The 22637-nt window shown below is 42.9% G+C and overlaps 1 protein-coding gene and 1 long non-coding RNA gene across 3 annotated transcripts in view; one reads left to right on the top strand and one right to left on the bottom strand.

Moving 5' to 3' along the window:
• The first annotated feature begins 1649 nt into the window (after positions 1-1649).
• On the top strand, positions 1650-15144 carry LOC128155088 (uncharacterized). Its single transcript, XR_008239527.1, has 3 exons — positions 1650-1844; positions 10990-11155; positions 14793-15144. It is a non-coding gene; the product is annotated as an uncharacterized LOC128155088 (long non-coding RNA).
• HTR4 (5-hydroxytryptamine receptor 4) overlaps positions 9316-22637 on the bottom strand; it is a 152788-nt gene continuing 139466 nt past the window's right edge. Inside the window, exon 7 of one of the 2 annotated variants that reach the window (XM_052816609.1) lies at positions 9316-12237. In XM_052816609.1, the coding sequence (XP_052672569.1) occupies positions 12150-12237 (88 nt within the window). In that variant the 3' untranslated portion in view covers positions 9316-12149. The remainder of the gene's footprint in view (positions 12238-22637) is intronic. The other variant, XM_052816610.1, reaches the window with a different exon arrangement.

Raw genomic sequence — 22637 nt, 5'->3', positions numbered from 1 at the left:
GTTGGAGTAGTTTTAATCTCTTAAACATTACACCCATTTTACACATAGTGGTAATGTAGTGACTAAATTCGTTGTGTCCATCTCATGAGAGCTCTGGGTGATTGAGATTGTGTTGAGATTGTATCTGGGATCTGGCCAGCGAACCTGCTCTCTATGTTCAGTATCTGAAATTGAGGAAGGGAGCCAAGCAGGTGAAAAGAATTATTTTCCTGTTCACCCTTCATTAGTTAAAGAAATAAATAAAAATCATTACTAGTACATGAATGGGTATAGCTTGTGTCAGCAGGAGCTGCTGTACAAACAATTATTTGCTTGCCAGTCTCTGGCTTCAGTGGTGTTCTGCTAGTGGCAGGCGTACACGCTCAGTACTTGATCAGCTCCCAGTTAAAAAGCTGTCCTAGTTGTAAGGGCTGAAAATGTCTTGATTTGTTTTCCACCGTGAAGAACAGAAAGTTGCGGTTTTCATTTGGATTTCTGATTTCTTCTTTTGTGGACCCTTGAGTCACTGCAATAGGGGATGTGTGTTTACAGTAAAGATTGCTTTGACATCAGCCCAAATTTGCTGATGGGGTGTGCAGTAGTCACGAGCGTTTTCTTTTGCGAGTTGTTTTTGATTTTTGTCAACTGAAGAGGGTTAACTACATCAAAAGACTTATCTGCAAGAGCAAGGGAAGTGAAACCTGGTAAGGAGCATGAACTTGATGCATATACCCTTCATTTGTGTGCTAAGCCATCTCTGAGATCTTTACGTTACATGAAATCTTTTCCCATCGGGGTTACTTCTCCTTTGCAGGACTGGGAACCTAACCAAGTATTCATATTTGAGGTCTCTAATTGGAATTTCTAAGATGGTTTGCCCGTCTCATCCAGCTGAAATGGTCGACTTGGTTTCATGCTCCTCTGCCCTGGGGCAGGGCTGTGCAGCCCACCGGCGCTCGGCTCGCTTTGGCAACGCCTGGGCGTGAACCCCGGTGGCCGGACGGACACGGAGGCGGACGGACGGACGGACACGGAGGTGACCGGACGGACACGGAGGTGGGATCGGACGCTCGCCGCCCGGCCGGCAGCGTCGGCCCGGGGCGGACAGCGCGGGCCTCGGCGGCCGGCAGGGGGCGCTGCCCGCCAAGGCTGACGGCGTGCGGCTCCGCGGGAGCGGCTCGCCCTGCCCCGCGCTTCTGCGCCGCCGCCGCCGCCGCCTCCTCCTCCTCCTCTTCTTCCTCCTCCTCCTCTCCTTCCTCCTCCTCCTCCTCTCCTTCCTCCTCCTCCTCCTCTCCTTCCTCCTCCTCCCGCGGGCAGGTGCGTCCCGCCTGCGGACCGGGCCGGGGGAGGAGCTGGCGGGGGGAGGCAGCGCGTCCCTTCCGCGCCGGTGAGGAGGCCGGGGTTACTGCGGCGGGCTAGGGTAGAGCTACCGCCTAGGGTAGAGCTTACCGAGCTGGTGTAAGAGCTGGCTTTGTCCTACTAACGTGTCTTCGCCTAACTGGGCCCCGGCTTAAATCCGGTTTCTTGGAAGGCAGGTTCACGTGCAAAGGCTATTTCAGGAGCGCTTTCTATATAAGGCAGTATCTCTTGCAAAGTTTCAGGTACTTTAGTTTTATGAAATTCTGGCATAAATTTTTTGAGCACTTGGGGAAACTAAGGCTTAGAATGAAGTCATTTGCGGTCAAGAATTGTTTTCTTGTTTTTACTTTAAATGAAACTTGACTTTTTTATTTCTTTCAGAAACACTTTTGACTTCCTTGTGTGAGACACAAGTCCTTTTCATGACATGGGTTCATAACCTCTTCTTGAGCCAAGATCAGCAAAGAACATCTATATAAATAAATACCCTTCTATCAGAGCTCTAGGTAAACTAAGTAGAAATCAATCACTTCCTTTCCTCTTTTTGGTGCTTAAGCAACTCGATTCCAGGAGGTCACAAAAGGTACAACAGAGTATATTTAGACGTTTAAAAGTATTATGTATTGTACCATGCCAAATCTCTTGCATGCCACAGAGTGTTTTAACAATCTCTTTTAAGAGAGTTTGACATAGTATCTAGAAAGGTGATACTTACGGTCATTTAATTTTCTTAAGTCCTACCTATATCTCCAAAAGATCCTCTATACCATTTTGGAAAACTGTCACCACATCTACAGAAGCAGATGTAGAGGTACTAGGCTTGAGAAATTCTGGTTTGCAGCCTCCAGGTTGTAAAGGGATATGATCTTTTGTGTCTGAGCTTTTCCCTGTCTCTCCATTTTGTTTCCTTTTTGGGCAGTCTGTTATTCAGTTGTCCTGGAGGGCAAGAAAGGGTTTCCATTGGTCTGCCTAGTTGTTAAGCTTTCCTCAGGAAGCAGCCCAGATGCCTTCTCTCTGTATGTGACAGGCTTCCCTCTCTCTTCACACTGAAGTCCAGTCTGACACCTCTCTTTTGGTCTCTGGCAGGAGGAGCAGGCTGCTGTCACTGCAAATAAGATGGCTGAGTGATCCTGCTCTGTTCATCCTTCTACAACAGAGGAAACTCCAGCTGGGGCTTTTAGCTTTACTGTGCTCATGTGTGGCAGCTTTGGAATGAACTATGAAATCCATTTACAGCCCACTTAACAAACAGTGATAGATGCATCTGGATATCAAAGCAAGCTGTTTGCTGGAGTTCAAAGGCAGCTTTGTAAATACTAAATCTGATAGGTAAGGAAAATGACAAAGGAAACTGATATGATTGCGTAATTTCTGTCCCCTGCTTCCTTCATGTGCTTTGCATGCATGTAGCTTCAGGGAAAGAATAAAACGGGAAGGATTATCTTCCCTAGGTTAGCTCTGACTTAATAGTCCTTGCTCAACAATACACTTCCTGGATGGGTTACACCTTTGTTATATTTATATGTCTCTAGTGCAGATTCATGCAGATGCACTGGTCAGAGGGGTCTCCTCTTGCAGTCAGTGAAGTGAAATAAGCGCTTCCAGGGTCTGATTCAGCTGGCCAAAGGTGGGTATTGACTAGCTCCCCACTAATTGGAAAGTGAGACTGAGATGACTTACGCCACTGCAGGCAGATGCTTGAACTCCTTTTGTGTCTCTTTTTGCCCACAGCAGGTAGGGGTAACAGCTGTTCCTGAAAGAGGATGTGGTGATCGTGGCTGTGAGTTGCTTAAGTGCCCAAGAAATGTCATCTAAATAGAGAGTACATAGGGTAAATAGATAAAGCAGAAAGCATGCTTGGGATGTGGGCACTGTGGAGAGAGGAGCACAAAACATTGTGTCTCGGAGATGGGCAGTGTGCCGGTTCTTGCTTTTTTCTCTGATTTAGGAGAAAGACAAAATCAGTGTTTGGGTTTTGAAAAGAAAAGGGTTTTGAAAAGAAAAGGATTTTGAACATATGTTTTTATTTGAGGAAAAGCTATAAGGAGTTGATGGCCACAGGAATTTTGCCTCTACCCTCACTCTAGTCTCTGAGCTCTTCAGTGTATTAGAAGCAGCTGCAGACTCCTGTCCTTGCCCATGATTTCTGCTCCGAGTTACTAGTTCAAGCAATTCAAGCCTAATCCCTTGACAGGGGGAAGACAGGGCATTTGTATGTACAAGTATGCACTGCATGTGTTAACACGACAGCCAAAACTAGTGCCCTGTCAACTGGAGAGTTTCCATTAGCTCATTAACAGTCGTTAGGTGTTGAGATGAGATAAGCTTTCTCCATTGCAGACTTGTTACAGAGCAAAACTATCAACTTTGTGTTTGCAGGGAAGAATTTCTGCTTCCTATGGTATGATGTCTCCAAAGAAGTTATCTAAGCTGGAAACACACCATTTAGTGTGAGAGCATGAGATACGTATGAATGCATAGGTGTACATCGTTTGTGACAAGGGGTAAGGAGACATTTCAGCGCTGGGAACTACCCAACCTGAACTGTGGATGCTGACCTTAGTTTAGCCAGTCCAGCTATATCACACACTTCCAAAGGTGAGGCAGGAAGATGAAACATGTTAGTAAAGCAGCACAAGAAGTGCTTAACCTTTCTGGAGGTATCACCCCAAAACCTGGCTTCATCCCAGAAGAAAACCTTTGGCTGGGAGCTTTCGGTACAGTGACTCATTGTTTTGAAGTGCTTCATTTACGAAGACCCACAGCAACACCCAGCTTTCAGGGATCGGCCATTCTGAAGAAGAGCTGCCTGAGAAATGGAAGTATTTTTGGTAAGGATGGTGCTTGCAGCGCAGTCATTTGCAAGAAAATATTCAGGATTGTGGCAGGATGGCCTGTTTAAAAATGTCCTTGCTTCCACAGGACAGATGGATCAAAAGCAGAAGCAGAGGATAGGTCAGCTTTCTCCTTCAGCAAATATTTCCAATGACGGTCCGCAGTTTATATGTGAGCCTTTACAAATAGAGCTGTAAAGGACATTAGAAAAGCTGTACATTGGAACTCTGGTATAGAAGAAGGAGTTGGCAGGGTTTATCTCTTGCTTATAATTATGCTCTGTGGACAAGCTACCAAATCTGTGGCTGAACTGGAGGTGTCCAGACAAGAGTCTGAGGGTAGTAGTGAGAAACCATAATGACAGTCCTGCTTTGGCTACTGCTGCTTGCTTGCACCAGGAGGACAGGGGTCATCTTTTAGGGCTTATTAGGTGAGGGCCACACTTTTGCCGTAAAAATGAGCAGCAACATTTTCACTCAGTTTTCAAAACATACGATCATGTTTCTCAGTGGTGTACACTGGCCAGCTCCGTAACTGAGGTGGATTTCTGCTTGAGAATATTTCCCGATGTAGTTTAATCTCCTTATCTATCTCTTAATCTCTTCTTCCTCCAGGAGTGAAGAGAGACAAAAATCACAGATTTTATGTTAAAGTTGGACTCTAGCTTTGTTGGACTCTAGCTTTGTTGCACTCCTCTTTCCAGCTCGTTAGTTGGGCAAGGAAGGGAGCAAGCAAGTGGAGGTTATTGGTTTAAGCATGCCTGGCCTAGCAAAGGGCAAAAAATCTGGCAGTTTGAAATGGGAAATGAGCTGCGCTCTTGGGTGTGACTGTCCACAGGGAGCCGGGGCTGGTGATGCAGAACTTGGTGTAGGCTCTCGGGGTAGATAACGCCTCTCTTGGCTGCTCTAAGCTTATGCAGGAGGAGCACAGATGTTCATAGCTTGAATTTCTGTGTGAAGATGATTACTGATAATGATCTTGGGACTGCCATTGAGGACTGTAAAGATGGTAGCAAGTGAATTGACTCTTTCAAAGAGAGTAATGATCGAGTGTCATAGTGGGGCACAGTCATGGAAACTGGTATGGAGTAAACATATCTGTGTTAATCTATGTAGTCCTTAAAGTAACCCCTGGATTAATAGCTATTGTTCTGTCACTGGCAGTAGTTATTGCAATAATGCTCTAGACTCTCCTTGATGTTTTCTGTTTTTTACAGATAGAGGGATGCCCTCGAATAGAGTTGAATTTAGAGATTAGTGATATGAAGATGACCGTTGATATGGTTTGACAGCCCTTTCAGATACTCATTATGTCACGAGCCCTGTTTGGTGGGTGGGATTCAGCTGTCAGGAATATGAAAACAGATTCATTACTGAGCCTTCTGGAAAGGGATTTAGTTCCGATACGCTGTCTGGATCATTGCCTGACTGAAACACACCCCATGGCAGCTGGAGACCCTCATTTGGGGCCTCCCTAATCTTGACTTGGAAGAAAGCTTCAAGGAAGTCAAGCGTGCTACTTAGTCAGCAAGGAAATAAATTTTCCTCTTGTCTCAGAGGACTGAGAAGCCCCCTTCACAATATCTTGTAGAGAGTACAGACCTTGGCACTACAGCTGTTGTGTAAGGAACATCAGTTAGCATTGCATTCCCATTCTTTTGTGGTCCAGGGAAGATATTTAGGGTTTCTCTGGGGTTTTTTAATGATTGGTTTCAAGAACTTCAGAAGATCAATGAAAATCATTTAAAAATGACAGAATTCTGTAAACTGTCAAATAATGTATGCTAAAATAATGTTAAGCTCTTCTGCCAAATCTTTGAAATTCCTTAAGTAATAAGCATATATTTGACAGGAAATCTGCTAGATTTCCTAATAGCGTAGGCAATTTCAGTTCAGTTTAACAGGAAGTAGTGGAACTCAGATATTGGGTAAACTCTAGTAAAATTATATCTGTTTTTTTAATTAGGTGAGAAAGTTTCTGCGATAAGGTAAATCTTTATAAGGCCCTGAGTGATTATGTGATTAGTTTGGATTCAGAAAGATTTAAGCTATACAAAAACTGAAAGAACTAAAAGCTTTTGTATATTTTTGAGTTCATATTAGTAGAAAAAAACCCAACAGATTTATTGCCTTTTGGCATGATAGTACTCGGAGATGGCTCAGGAAACCTAATGCAGAGAAAAAGATTGGATCCTAAACTACTGAAGGTTTTACAGTTGACAGTTACAGCATGAAAATGGTCTCCTTGGCTTTAGCGTTTATGAAGATGGGTGAGGAAAACTCTTCAGAATGACTCAGAGTCTGCCATATGTGGGCTGCCTGCTCCAAGAAACCATCATTTTACTGGCATTGTTATGTATTTTTCATCTGTGCTAGGAATTAAATGGACATGATTTGGACCAAATTGGTTAGTTCTGTTGCACACTATTAAGTCAGACTGATGCCAATAAATACCTTAAATACCTTTTGATTCTTCCTCATCTTTGCTGAGCAGAGCCGTTTTTTAGTGTATTCCAGTCCAAAAGCCACAATCCTTTGGTCAGATGATCTTTAGGTTGAAGATATTTGTTAGTAATACCTAAATTGAGAGGTATTCTGAGATGCACAAAAGCATTTAAGTACAATACACTATTCCTGATTATTCAGAGCTCTTGATCCCATCTAGGGGACAGTAGGAGAAGGCAGGGTAAAGTAAAAGCCATTTAGAAGTAAGCTGAAGTCAAAGGCAAGGTGAGTATCATTTAGCCCTCTCAGCTCTGACTCACACTCAAGTTTTCAATGGTTACCTAACACGTTTCCAATGTATGTTCTCCCTGAAGTGTCCTTTGTTATAACAGAGACTCATGGAGGACCAGAGTTTGCAAAAAGAGAGACTCTCTGGAGCCAGGGATTCATACTGCTCAAAATCAAGATGACCCTAATAATGGTTTTCATTGCTCATGTGAGTCCATTTTGATTGCACTCATTCTGCAAGCTAGACCAGCACCACAGTGAGCCTCGAACGTGGGACCCATCAGGTAGACGTGCTAGGCCAAGGTGTGTGCTCCTGTGACTGCAAGTAAATCATAACAAGTAATGGATTAAGCTTATTGAAACGACAGTATCTCTGTAAGCAAATGGTGGTTGTATGTGCCCCGCTCTCTGCTTGTGACTAGGAATGTGCAGGGAACAGAGCATTGAGAAAGAGGTTTTCAGTGCGCCAAGTTTGTTTTTTCCACTTAAGTGCTCCGCATGTGCATACTGTGTGCATGGCCTCTCCTTGAAGCATACACTTCTATATTGAGATCGGGGGGGATTTTAGCCTTCAAACAAGCTGAATGTGGAAAATGTAGATTGGAGCCAGGCACTGTGTGGGTGAGAAGCAAGTAAGGGCTTCCCACGCATCTCTACAAATACTCCTTAGCTCCAACACTGTCAGTCCCTCTGTTTCCACTGTGAGCCCCTTCTCAGCTCTGCTAATACATTGCAACTGGAGTGTAGGCACAAAGGCCATGTACTGTGGTGTAATGCAAATGGAAGCTATTGCCTTCATTTTTAAGCCACTGTGGTAAATGTTTTCATTTCTTACTGCGCTTAGACAGGCATCAGATCCTGCAATAGAAGCAGGTCATGTATTACATTTCTGAACTAAATGAAAAGGGTTTTGAGAATTTATTGAAAGTATTTTTCTAATTGTTCTGCTGAGATGCTGTTTCTCCTTTTTTTTCATTGCCCTCTCCAAGACTAAAAACTGAAAATATATTCAGTGTTGAAAGAACTGTGAAAGATAAATCTGGAACGGACATTTCCCCATAAGGATTCATCTGTCTGCATGGTGTTTACGAGCATGACCTGCTAGTACACTTGGGCTGCAGCCATATCTCCATGCATCTCACTAAGCAACACAGCTGCTGACTGCCTCAAGCACTGACATTTACAGAGCGTGTGTCATCCAGTTATTGCTTCACATCCCTCCAGACAGTCTTGATCATCAGCTAATTAAAGAGTATGGCCTCTTCTGCACTCTTCCTTGGAGCTTCTGTTTTGTGAACACAGCTTCCCATTGGTGACCTGTTTATTTTGTCTCCGAGTTTTACTTTGCAGCCTGACTGTGACTTAGTTTCTGTCTGAGTAAACTAAGTACCAGAGACATGGAAGGCTGCTCAGTAGAAAGGATGGCTCACGTTGTGGTGTTGTGCAACCTGACACTGTCTAGGGCCCACTTGAAGTCGGATGGCCTACAGCTTTAGTGTTAGGCTAGCTTTTCAGTCTGCCTGTGGAAGTAGTCAGCTTGTTGCTCTGCTTCCTTCTTTCAGCACAAGTAACCTCAGTGCATCTTTGGATTTGCTTGTCTGGGCACATGCCCTGCTATCAAATGTCACGCAAGATCTCAGGAATGCTTCTGGAGCCTAGAAGAATACAGAAATATGGAAAAACAACGGTGCTGACAGATCAGTCTCCTGAAGACAGTTTAGCAAAGGCCCAGCCAGCCAATTTCTTATTAGCTAGCTGTTCTGCTAACATGTTACCTCTGGCGAGGAAAAGTGTAATCAGTTGTAATCCAAGAAAACAGCTACAGCAGGCATCATGCTTAACACTTCTGAGGCTTACTGCATTGAAAAAAATACAACGTGTTCCCAGGCCATAAATGTGATGGTGTGATAATTTGCTGATGAGTGCTAGTATATTTATGTGAAGAAATAAATAATATTGTTATTAGAGTGAATCTGTGAGAGATGGCAGGAAAGAGGTGTAAAGGAAGGAAGAAAGGAGCATCCTTTTTCAGTCAAATTCACTAGGAAACTCGGAGAAATAGAGCCACACAAAATTATATCTGACTTCCCATAGACAGTGAGAGATGAGGTAGACACAGCACAGGTAAGGGAGAAAGAGGGCTCAGTAACAATCTAAGCAAAAGTGTGGGGAGAAAGAGAGCTGGTGCACAAGAACTTGGTGCAGGAGGCAGGATTGTTCTGGTAGATAAACATTAGGAATTTGTATTATCCTACAGAGCTCATCCATATTTTCAAAGCAATGGGGCCAGATTGTCTCTTGCTGTTATAGCTGTTTGAGTATATTGTGAGGCAGGTGGAAAGTATTCCTTGGTAGTATCTTATGTTTTGAGTGAAAACAGTAAAAGAAATGAGCATGAGCTGGAGCTTACTGCAATGTACATAGAGGATTTTTTATTTTTAGAAGCAGCCGATGCGTTACATATTATTCAGCACAGGCAAAGACTCTGACACTGCTAGCCAAAATGGTCAATGAGAAGATGAACTCAGAGGCTGCAGGACTAGCTACCTTTAGCAAAGGAAATCAAGTACGGGTCCTTTCCATGAGACAGCTTCTTTTCCATAGAAATTCTAACATTATTGATGATGGACAATGTCATTTTCTGAGTTCACAGAAGCATTGCTGAGATTGACTTATTAAGCAGGAGCTGCCAGGTGGTTCATGACAAGCTTACTGAGTCCAACAAGCAATTAGCCAGAGATGACACAGAACATGGACATTTCATATTTGGTATTTCATTCCAATATGGTGTTTGAAATTGGAGATTTTTTTCCAATCAGAGCTGCTGACCATTTTGGCTAGTGAGCTACTGATCCCATTGATAGAGCCTTCTGAACATTGCCCATGAGTAAAACTCAGTGTTGAGAAGTTCATTTTAAATTAAGAAGAGATATATTACTAAAGCACACAAAAATATAGGAGAAGACAACACTTCAAGGACAACAGCGGAAACAAAGAACACCATCACTATAGCATCCCCATGCTGCTGGTTCCATATCACTCTGAGACATTTCACACCAATGTACTGATGCCTTTTAATGGGGACAGAGAAAAGCTTTTCTAGGATTTCTTTAAGAAATTTGATACTTTGAGGTGAAACCAAGACAACCTGTTCTGCAGTCTTGCATACCCAAATCCAGACAAAACCCCATGCGAGCAGTTCCACAGAGGTGTGGATCACAGGACTGAAGTGGCCCTGGATGGATTTTTTCCAAACTTTCAATAATGGCCTATTTTTTTCACCCACTGCTCTGTTTTGGTGTTAACAATAGAGTTGAACTGGTAATGAGTTCTTTTGGACACACAGCCCTGTAAAAACTGGTCATTGTCAAACGGTTCCTAATACTGAACCAGGAATTGGCTCAAACTCTCTCACCCTCTCTTTTCAAATAGCTCATGCTCCTCCCATCCCACCAGCACCTATGACCACAAACACCAATAGTTTGTCTCTTTCTAACTGCTAGCAATTTTCTACATTGGTAAGTGTCTGGCTTCTTCTAATTAGGGCTGTTTCTGCCCAGTGTCTTTTTGAATCCTAAAGGAAAATGACATGAAGCTTTATCAGTGACTTTTACGTGGAAGAAGTACTTAAAGAAGTCAGACGCCATGGCAAGGAAGCCAGTTGTTCTTATCATGCACAAATTTTTTTTCCTACTGAGCAACATTTTTGTTTGTTCAAAGCAGGATTTGTTTGTTTGTTTACAGTAAATACCTGTCACATAGCAACAGAAATATTACTAAATAATAATACATATAATGTTAAGCTCCTGGGTCTAGAAGCTTTTAATGAAAAAACTCACATATTCCTGATAAAAAATAATAAATAATGTCGCTTTTCTTTTTACATTAAAAATATCTGTACATGATTACACAATATAACAAAGTACAATTTTATTTTCTAGGCTCAGGGTGGCATCTCTGGGTTAGATCTTCATCTAAAAAGGGTAGAGGCTTGTAGTCTTGATCCTGCATATTTCCCACTGCATGATAATAATTTTCCCAAAGTTGCGAAGTCTACAGCCTTGCCTACTCCTTCCATGCAAAGGTGAAAGCAGCTCACAAGGAACATAGCAACATCTACATGCGGGAAGCAGCTAAGAACTGAGATCTTTGCAAACAGAGATGTGCATGTGGTGATATTTGAAAGTCTTGAAACTTCCTGCCTCAACTGGAAGAGAACAGAAACAAATAGAAAAATAAAGGTGGAAAATGTAAGTAGAAGTCTGTCTTCCTAATGTAGCTAGGAAAGATGGTATACTTTTCAAGATGGCACTTAGTGATCTATTACAGACTGACTCTGTCTCTTGGCCAACCTTTCTTCTTGGTAAGAATGCCCAAAGGTTGCTCAGATGAGGACAGCACTGTCAGCTTGCCTGGGGTTTAAGGGCCACATCCCATCCATTGGCCTCTGAATGGCAGAGGATGGCCACTGTCTTTTAGCAATTGGGCTGGATTGAAGCAGTGCTTGCAGGGCCTTCTGGGAGCAGTGAAATGTCCCTGTAGGTCCCACTCCAGCTTGTCAGGCACTATATATACCCTATGAGTCTTCTACCAATGAGCTTGGCCAGGAAACACAATAAAAGCATTTACAAAGAAAGCTCTGCAGGGTAGGGTGAATCAGCAGCTCATGCTGACCTTTCACCACTAACTATAATCAAAGGGCAAACATTTCCTCTTATGTTGCTGAAGAAAACGTAGTGCTGTTTCTCTCCTGACAGCATCCAATCACCGGCGGGCAGGATCTGGCGCAGGTAAAGCAGGCATTTAGTCTCACATCGTGTTAGGGCTTTAGCCAGAACTTCTAATCTTTAAGATCATGATACCACAGGACAGAGAGGTGGCTTGTACACAGATGGCAGCTGGAAAGGAATAACAGAACTCCTGCACTGGGTGGTTTGTATCTGTGTTGTTTCCTTAAATTGACAGAAATCAGCTCACTCCTGAAGTAGGGCTCTGATGCAGTCATATAGTCCAGCTGTCCTTGCAGATACAGGAAAGTCTCCTCAGCTGTTCTGCTCATGTACCTTCTCATGCCCCCATCAATCTACACATGTGCAGCTGGACATTCATATGAAGTCAGTGCAGGAGGCACCATCACAATGCAGATGAATGAGTTTTCATAAAGTCCTGCTGTCCGTGAATCCTTTAGGTATCCTGAAATGAATCTGTTCCTTCAGCTGGGCCATTCCTCTTCTAGGACCGTGACTAGAAACAGGACTCTTGGGATTCAGGGTCATTGTGGATGGAAAGCTTCTCATGTTCCTGATGATGCCCATTACGTAAAACAGTGTACCTGGGAGTGGAAAAAACATAAAGAAAGATTTGTTAGTGCTAGTTAAAAGGACAAGCTTATGTAAAATGAGTTCTTGAAAACCCCAAAGTACATCTTAAGGCAGTACATCTTCCAAATATCCAGACCCTACATTAAGCAAATGTGAATCCCTACTTAGCTCCATGACAGGAAACCAAAGCTTCAGTTTGATGCAGTCAAGGCAATCCCTGAAAACCAAGAACCTGTTGGTTTTCCTGTATCTAAAGTACAGCTGGTAATGAGAGGAAACCAGACCAAAGAATTAAGGAACACTGATTATCTGTGGATGTACTAAGCTGAAGGCACTTCAGTTAATGTCTTCAATGCAAGCATTTAAAGAATCATTTGAGACTAGCTTGGGAAGTGAATGCTGTTTAAGATGAAACCAAGACCAACATTTCAGGGCATTTCCACTTACAAAAGAAAAGTTTTTCTTATTGCAAAGTTGGGTTTAGTGCCAATTCTAGTGTGTTTTATCAAACCAGTGGTGTTCAGGTTTTATGTCCTTTGGAGGTATCATATCATGTGTATACCTTTCTGATATTTTTCCAGGCTTTGGGCCAGATATGGAAAAGCAGAATTCAGTTGTAAGGAATTCCACATTATCTCTTACCCTGTGCCTCATCTACCAGCCCATTTCCTGTGGCCTATGTCAACATGGCTTTCTGAATAAAACTGTTGATTTTGTTTGCTAATGACATGCAGCTCTTTTCCCTGAGTGGTGTGCAATGCTTAGCAGGAATAAGCAGATCTGAGGTGATAGCAAAATGTTGGCTAACTGGAGTAAAACCAATTTAGCACATCTTTCTAGAATTTCACATCTAATCATTCTTGTTTGCAAACCCCTGAAGGGTACAGAGCAAACCAGGTATCTTCCTTTGGCAGTCCATTCATTTAAACTAAAGCTGAACCAAACCATCCTTCGAGTAGGTCCAGAAGTAGGAAGCTGCAAAAATAACTGTAAAAACATTTTTTTCCCTAGTCCAAATGCATGTCAGGGAAGTCAGGTCTCTTAAGACTTCCCTCTCCTGACTGTTCACAGGTGTAGATATATTATCTCTTAGTAACAAATATGCAAGACATACCTGAAATATCCACATCCCAATAAAGATTAAAAAAAGAAAAAAGCCCAAGAAAATAGATGACTATAACCATTCTCCTGCTGTTAGCAGAGGGAAAAGAAGTACTATCAGCCTCAGGATTTGTTTGAATAATCATTAGAAAAAAGGTCAGGAACTCTTCATGGTCTACACATTCAAAAACTGATACTATGGCATCAATCATTATTAATCTGGATGCATCTCTTTCTCTGTTGAGTACACTTGGGACTTAGGCTTCTAATTAAGGTGCTTACAATGCCACTAAAATGCCTCAAGTAGATGATCTGAATATCCTACAAATGATATATCTGTTAGTTCTAGTAGATCAGCCATGGACTCAAAATGAAAGCCAGGCTATAAACTATACTGCCTGTCTGAACTTGCCCTGGTGGATATTCCTGGAGGAATTTACCCTGTAATGTACTAGATGCTGGTTTTCAACATGGTCAGGCTTGGTTGCCTTAATACAGGCACGTGCAGATATATCCATTGAACGTACTCCCTTAATACTCCAACGCTTTAAATAATGATTATAAATTTCAAAAAGCGTGCTAGTTCTACCAACAAGATACAGACTTGATGTAAGAAATAATAAAAGACATGTTGCATCTAACACTGAACAGACACTCCAAATAGATGATCATGAAGCATACAAGTCATAACGTAATTTGAATTTTATATACTAAGTCAGACATGGCACATTGTGTGAGGCAATCCACCAAAGAGACCTTTAGCATGGCAAAGTCTCTGCTACAAATGGTGATACAGAGGATGAGAGCCAGGAGACCCCCTGCTCTGTGAACAAGGCAGACATAGTTCAGAGCAACTCAGAACTTGCTCAGAACCGCAACAGACAGGCACTGAAAGCTGAATTCATACAGGACATCCAAAGAGCCAAACCTTTCTTCTTCTTCTGCGGTAGTCAGAAAACAGTTGTGCAAGTTCAGCAATTTAGCAGGTGATGCCGTTTGTTACAAAGATGCATTAAGCTAAAGAGAAGTCATTAAGGTGTCCCAAGATCTCTTGTGGCTCAAAGTGTGTGTCTGAAGCCTCTGGCAGTTAGCTCAACACTTCCAGCTGTTTACCCTGTGGGGAAAGAGGACTGGTAGGAGAGGAGGAAAGAGCATTCATATGCAGGGTGTGAAAGCTGCACTGCAGGGGTGATGGCTTGCTCTGGTACCGGCACATCATTCCTAAAAATCTTACCAACATCTCCAGGAAACTGTTAAAGGAGTCCTCCGCTGGTGGACTTTTGTGTTACCAGGATTGTTTTCACACACGGTAGTTTTTCCCTTAAAATGAAAGTTCAAAGCTACCTGCCAGTTACAGGGCACCAATTCAGTGTTGGATAAAAGAGAGGATTATAACAACCCTGCTTGTTTTCACACCACCATGTCTTAACTGATCTGCTCTCTGAAAATACCATTAATTTTTCAGGCATCAGTATCTATGGGAAGCAAGTTTCAGAGAGACAGCACAGCTGCACCTGAAACTCATTTTTGCCTCACCTACACGAACGCACACTTGATGTGCCTCAGCTCTCACCCAGCTGAGAAGTCAAGCACCACAGGATTTATCTTACCGACCGCAAGAAGAAAACGACACTCAGACCCTGCCTGTGTGGGCTGAATGTTTCAAGAGAAATTTATCAAGTACGTTCGAGTAACGAATACATCTGAGGAAGCCATAATATAGTGAGCAGGAAAAAAAATTAAAAAGTTTTAAATGCATTAAATAAATTATCTGCAGCAAATTAGTTGCTCAGCTTTCCTTCAGTGGGATTTGTATACACTGGCACGTTAAGCTACCAAGCTCATTTACAAATAGCATCCCAGGCTGCCTCTGCATCTGACTTCTCCCAGAACTGGGGGTGAGTGTTACTGTCATTTCACCTGACAGCTTTACTCATATCATAGACACCACCACCCAGCAATAAAGCCCAATAATGAAAAGGCATTACCACCTATAAAGGTACCCTGCTGCAGGCTATTCACATACTTGCCAAATGGTACTTTAATTGTGATGATGACCAATTTGGAGATAATTGCTTCTGCATCTCCTGCTGTTTCTGACAGTCCAATGGACTCTTTAATTAACTGGTTGGATTAGCTCTCAGCACAGCAGAGGGGAGCTGTGTGCGTTTACCCTCTGTAGGCCCACGACCAGAATAAGATGCTCCAGCGTTATTCTGGGATCTCGGCAAGAGCCGGGCAGAAAACACCAAGGGGATGCAGTGGCTGTTTGTAATCTTCCTGCTTTCGTTCCCTGCGGAGCTATCCTCCACACCAACTTGTACAATTTATTAAGGAAGCAAAGCCAAAAAATTGCTGGTCTTTGGCTTCTGCAACTGTAATGAAACACAGTCACTGTTTTCAAGGAGCCTGAGGTCCCTGCTTAGTCCTCTCCTGATAAGCAAGCCCCCTGCATCCATCTCTGTCCCCTGGGATCATGCCTGTCTTGCTGAAAAGCAGAAAGCAGTGCAATTTTGGGGCAGAGCTCCTGGCTCTGAACACAAAAGCTAACTGCATCCATTTCCTCGGCAGAGCATGACCCAGCAGGAGGGGAAGCCGTACCCTGATGGTGTGTGTACCACCCCTGTATCAGAGCTCGCAGCCACCAGTCCAGTTTCCAGAAGGGATCCTCTGTGTGGAGACGGTGCCTGGGGTCCTTTGGACAGCAGGGAACAGACAGGAATTGGAAGGTATCTACTCTTTCCCAAAAATGCCCCCTACCAACCCTTCGTGCTTGCAGTATCTGTGTAAAGCTGCCTACACCGGTTACGCACACCCATGGCTCCTCTGCACCAGCCTGGGAAGCACAGTTTGCAGTTTTGCAGCTGTTTTTCCTGTGAATTACCACCCTGGCTTTTAACTGTAGTCCTTGCTCTGAACACTCGTATCCATCCTTCTTCCCTAAGCTCCCTGGAAACTCGAGTTCATTAGCCTGCAGGCAGTTAGTCCTGGTGGCTGCTGTGAGGGGCAAGGGCCTCCTCGCAGGTACAGAAACTCTGTGAGGGTTTGGATCGTGTTAATAGGAACTGCTCATTAATAACAAACTGACAAAGAGAGAGCAAAAACAGCCTTTCCCAGCTACAGCTGAATCCCTAATGGGCTAAAGGACTTGTGTGGCAGCATCTCCTGCACTTTCCAAAGCCTCTGAACACACACTGGGCTTAGTGTTCTCTCAGCAGGCTCTGTCCCTTTAACCCTGGCAGGAGAAATAATTTTACCTAGAGTGTCATAATAATAGCAGAGAAAAAAAATGAATAAAATAAATGCCCACGATGGTCCAAGCATGGCAAATCTTTCAGCTGGGCTGAAGGCAGGTAATGGAGGAAGCCGCAGCCATCCTAAACACGCTGTAGGTGCACAGCTGTCTTTGCTCTCTGTTTAGTAATCCTTTCCCAATACACCTGTTTACATTATTAATTGCTTCCATTTCTGAACTGGCAGAAGGTGGTTCCTATTGTCCTGACATTCACTGGAGACTGAGGTGAGGTTTTGCAGGTGTCCCTGGACTGGGTTGGGAAGGGTTTGCTTTTGTGAGAGGGGGATATCGGGAGCAGTTATCTCTGCTCCCCAGGACTTTTGCCACCTAAATCCACTCCCCCTCTGCCCAGAAAATGAAGGACACATCATCACCAGGTAGAGCAGAGATTTTGCACGCACATTCAGACAACGAGAGGTCTATGTTACTGCAGAAGTAGGTGGATGGGTGCATTTATGGTATATATGTCTGTTACTGGTACTGCCAGGATAGCTCGGATCTCAGCTGGGTACACAAATGGCCGCAAAGTCTGGGGAAGTTTAGACATGAACTATACAAAAGCTGATAAGCATGAAGGTTCATTGTATTTGCAAATCTTTTTTATAATCTTTATATTATAAATGCAGAATGGTTACTGCCAGAGTTTCTAAATACCCCATGGTAATGCAAGAATAGAAGATAAAAACCTCATCTCAAATTCTTTGAAATAAGTGCTCGTCTTAGCTGTTCGCATTAAATTCTTTGAAGCCTGTAATATACTGTAATGCTCCCCCACTGGCTGCAACCGTGACCTTACAGATGTGCTAGCCTGTGAGAGTCTCCTGCTGAACCCACAATCACACAAATCAGGAAAATTACCCCTAATTGAAACGAAACTGTGGTCCTCAGACATCCCTGCACTGGGATTTGGGGTTTGTTGCTGGTAGTTCCCTACTGGACTGATGGAGGGAACTCAGGCATGGCAGAGTCAGGCAAGGAGCAAGTTTTAACTGTGACATTCTTAAAAATTTGAAATAATAAGAAAAGAAATAAATCTGCAGGGTTTGTGGCACTGAAAGATTTCTTGTGTCTGTGCCAGTTTCTATGAATTTTTCTTTTTAAAAAAAAATTAAAAAGCAATAATTCTGTAAAAATGACAAGTGAAATTTTTCATTTAAAGGCATTGCAATTTGTTGTTATTGGTTTTGGGAAGTGTCCTTTATCAATATTTTTATTTTAATTTTTTTGTTTTTTGTCAACTGCTTGCATTCCAAATGAAAGATTTCAAATTAAACCAAGCATTAAATTTCAACAAAACCAAAACTCTGAAAAGTCTAAATCTATTCATGTTTTCCTGACAGTAGCACACTGTATCCAAACTAAAGCAGAAATCTGTTGTGCTGAGCTCTGGTAAGCTCTTTTTGAAGACAATGCATGCCCTGAAAAAATGTACAGGCTAATTTAGTTTACAGCTAGGACATATAATAGGTTGGAGTGGATGTTTAAGGGAGGTCAGAGTGTCTGAAAAACATGCAATTATAAAGACTTACTTGCTAGGTAAAAAATAGTGAGTTTCAAGCTAAAATCAGAGTGGTATAGAAAATGCTTTTCCCATTCTCCAAAAGTTTTCACAGTTTCAGATATTTTCCCCACTTTGATCTGGAGCAAGTCTGCAACTTCTCATGAGAAAGTAAAGAAGAAAAAAAAAAAAAAGCAGACTCCAATTCATGTTCAAGGCCTTTTTCTGCCTCTTATCAAGGTGACTGATCTAACCACTGTCATATTGGCAATTTTGTATGAGTGAGCACTCATCTGCCTGTCTCTTTCATTTTCTCCTTTTTCCAGTTGTTGATTGCCAGCACTCCAAATGAAACATTTCAAAATATGTTTCTTCCTTCATATGCAACTAGAAACTCTCTTCAGGACCCCAGAAAGCTTCTCAGTAACAGTATTTGTACAGCCAATTTGCATCTTTGAAGGTTGTAACAGTGGTTGCAGAGGCAACGCAGAAAACACAAATATTTCTGGTTATTTTTAGTGAACACAATCAACTTTTCCACTGCTCTCCCATTCCTCCCACCTTTGGTTCTGCTCCCAGTGGGCTCAGACAGGCAGACAGGACTCCTGCACCTTTGCATCTCACTCTTCACTATTTTCTCTGAGTTTTGCCTGCAAAATTCTGGTGACCCCATGGTTGTGCCACAGCTGTGGGGTACAAGTGATGCCAATTGCTTTGGTGCAAAAGAGCAAAGCTTTCAGCCATAGGAGAGCTATAAACTACATTTCTGAGCAGCTCACCAGCAGCGCAGCCCGCAGACTGCCCACTGAGTGAAGAAGATCTGCCACAAGTGGCATCCTGAGGTAGCCTGGATAGGACATATGCACAAGGAGATGTGAAGGCCAGGAATTAGAACCTGGATAATGGCCACAACTGGAGCAATAGAGACTCCTTCAATCTCAACAAAGAAACCTTGACACTGTGCCTCTGCTTTCATCCGTGTTCTGACCAGATCCTGAAGTCTTGATGTGAAAATAGCAGTGCAGGAGATCTCAAAAATAAAATGCTGCAAAGGAGTTGAAGTGCAAAGAATTGTCTCCAGATCCATCATGCCTTGCAAGATGATGAAGCTGGTAAAGTGAAGTGGGTACAGTAAGATTCCCAAGAAGGAAGGCAAAGAGGTGATGATCACTCCCAGTTACATCACGAAACCTCTTGTTATTTGCCAGAGCACCCAGTAAGCACTTGCTGGGACTAGAGGAAGACAAGATGTTACTATGAAAGATGTGATAAACTGTGGACACATGTTTAGCTAACGGTCGCAAGAGCATTCCAGATGCCTTTAGAAGACCTTGAACAGAATAAACAAGAGGACAAAAAAAGAAAGATGCCAATTAGAAGAACACAGGTGCGCATTCCAAGATAAAGGGAACTTGGCACAAAGAACCGCAATTCGGCAGTTTATCTTGACCAATTAGACTGAGACAAGTTTCGCGTGTTTTAGTTAATATAACCAATTGTGTCCTATGTTTATGCACGTGTACGGTGTTAGTATAACCAATTATATCTTATGTTTATGCGCGTGTACAGCGTTGATATAACCAATCATATTTTATGCTTGTGCGCGTGTACAGTGACTTTGCAGAATATGTGACTATAAGTATGTGTGTGTTTTAGCAATAAAGGGTCGTCTGCTGTCTGGTCTCAAGATTACAGGCATCCGTCTACTTCGGTCTTCTCAAATGGTGACCCCGACGTGATTGCAGGCCAAGAAAACGCTGGAATTGCTGGAAGTGCGTCCGGAGGAGACTCTAGACGAACGATCGTCTAGCCAGCTGGACTGAGTGGACAACCTTCTCCCGGGAGATCAATCACCCTGCTCGTTTGGAAGTAAGGTGAGCGGCTAGGAGGATTAAAATGGGTGCCCAGATGTCTGCGGAAGAAGGGGCAATTGTACGAATGCTTTCGCATATCCTCTCCGAGAGAGGGATTAAGTATGATTCAAATACTTTACGTATGATGCTGAAGTGGCTTAAGGACCATGGTGCCCCCACTTCGAATGTAGAAGTCTTTGAAGTTAAAAATTGGAAAGAAATGGGAAAAGTAATTTGGGACTTTGTATCGTGTGGGGACGTGAAGGCTCAGAAAATCTCCGCTACGTGGAGATTGGTGCTGGAAACGTTGAAAGCCCTTAAGGCAGAAAAGGAGGTGGCTGCTGCTGTAAAAATTTCAATTGAAGATACCCCGGAAAAAAAGAGAAGTGTGTGTGGTGAGGTGGTAAATAATTCGGACAGTGATGAGGAATTAAACACCGAGGGAGATGTCATTAATGGAGGCAACGATCAACCTTTAAGTAACCTGCCTCTCGAGCAGAGACCTATCCCCTCTGCACCTCCCTATGACACAGATACATCCCCAGGAGAAGCTATAAAAAAGCGATGGAAGGACATAAATGATAAAATGTTAACCGAAGGTCTAAATCCTGTGGCTTTTCCAGTTACAGTCAGGCAGAATGCCCCAAACGTGTGGCAACCTTTCAGTTGGGATTTAATAAAAGAAGTACGGAAAACAGTAATGGCTAATGGACTGTCTGCTCCATTTAGTCAGGCGTTATTGGAGAATATATTTTCTGGTCAAATTTTAACGGGCTTTGACTGTACACAATTGGCTACAATGATTTTAACCCCGACTCAGCGTCTTTTATGGAAGGTGAAATGGGCAGAATTATGTGATTTAGCGGCACTAAGAAATTTGGACCGCCCAGAAGGAGATCCGAGGTATATGATCACTTCTGCACAAATGATGGGGACTGGTGACTTTGCAGATGTTAATAGGCAAGCGAGGCTACCCGTGGAAGTATTACAAGAATCAGCTTCCTTAGCTCTGAAGGCAATGGTAACCTTGCCTGAAGCTGGAAAGCCAAAACAATCATTTACAAGTATAAGGCAGGGTAATACGGAACCTTATATGTCCTTTATTGATCGTCTGCGAGATGCTATTGAAAAGCAAATAGATAATGCTGATGCCAAAGAAGCATTGATAATAAAATTGCCTGTGGAAAATGCAAATGCAGACTGTAAAAAAATACTACAATCGATGCCAGGAAGAGTGACGCTAGTAGATATGATAGAGGCCTATAACAAAGTTGGGTCTTTGGAGCATAAAACTACATTAATGGCCAATGCTTTTGCTGTAGCCATGTGAATGGATACAAAAAATGTTAAGAAATGCTATAAATGTGGACAACCGGGACATTTGCAATTTCAGTGTAAAGAAGGGTGAAACAAAGTGGAAGCTGGGCCTAATATATGCCCTCGTTGTCATAAAGGGAGACATTATGCTAACCAATGTAGATCTCGTTTCACAAATGAAGGTGTAGCTCTGCCACCTCGAGGTACCCCATCGCAGGGAAACTACAAGAAGAGTGCGAGGAGCGGTGCGATGACCCCAACAGCTCCGAAAGGATCCCAGAACGGCACCAAGAAGGATGTCTGGCAGAATTGCCAGCCCGAACAGCTGGAAGTGCTGGAGTGGATGTCTCAACAATAGAAACCATTCTACTATGGAACTCTCAGGTACACCGTGTGCCAGTAAACGCACAAGGACCATTAGGTAATGGGCTTAGTGCCCTGTTGTTGGGACGGTCTAGTATAACATTACAAGGAATTTTTGTGCTTCCCGGGGTGATTGATGCAGACTACACAGGCCGTATTTATGCTATGATTTGGACGCCGTCTCTACCAGTATCGATACAGGAAGGAAGCAGAATTGCACAGCTAGTCCCTTTTAAAGCAAATGTACCATGTAAGGTTAATCAACAGCGTGGCAATGCAGGGTTTGGATCTACGGGATTAGAAGCTCAAATTATGTGGTCAATGGAGATCAATAAAACAAAACCTAGTATATCAGCAGAGTTACAAAATGCAAAGAACAGGCCAGAAAAAATAAAATTACAAGCATTAGTGGACACTGGAGCAGATGTAACAGTTCTGTCGTGGGAGGACTGGCCTGTTACTTGGGAGCTTTCTGAGATGGATTCGAAACTGTTTGGTGTGGGAGGATTATCAAAAACTCGACAAAGCAAATATATGATTCAATTGATTTGTCAAAATTCAGTTTCTTATATCAAACCTTATGTAACCAATATCCCTATGAACCTGATAGGCAGGGATGCATTAAGTCAAATGGGATGTGTGCTTAGTACAGGAGACAATTTTGTGGCGCGGCCATTGACGGGCGACCATGCCTAAAACTGAAATGGAAAACAGAGGAACCGATTTGGGTAGATCAATGGCCGCTGACTGAATCTAAGGTCGCCATCTTGAAACAGTTAGTACAGGAGCAATTGGAACAAGGGCACTTGGTGAATACCACGAGCCCTTGGAATACACCAGTTTTTGTCATTCCAAAAAAATCTGGGAAATGGAGACTATTGCATGATTTAAGAAAAATAAATGAAGTAATGGAAAATATGGGAGCTCTTCAATTAGGGTTACCCACACCTACCATGATTCCACAAGGATGGAACATTTTGATTA

This window comes from Harpia harpyja, chromosome 20 (assembly GCF_026419915.1).
Source record: "Harpia harpyja isolate bHarHar1 chromosome 20, bHarHar1 primary haplotype, whole genome shotgun sequence".
NCBI lineage: Eukaryota > Metazoa > Chordata > Aves > Accipitriformes > Accipitridae > Harpia > Harpia harpyja.
This window is presented reverse-complemented; position numbering and strand designations above follow the sequence as displayed.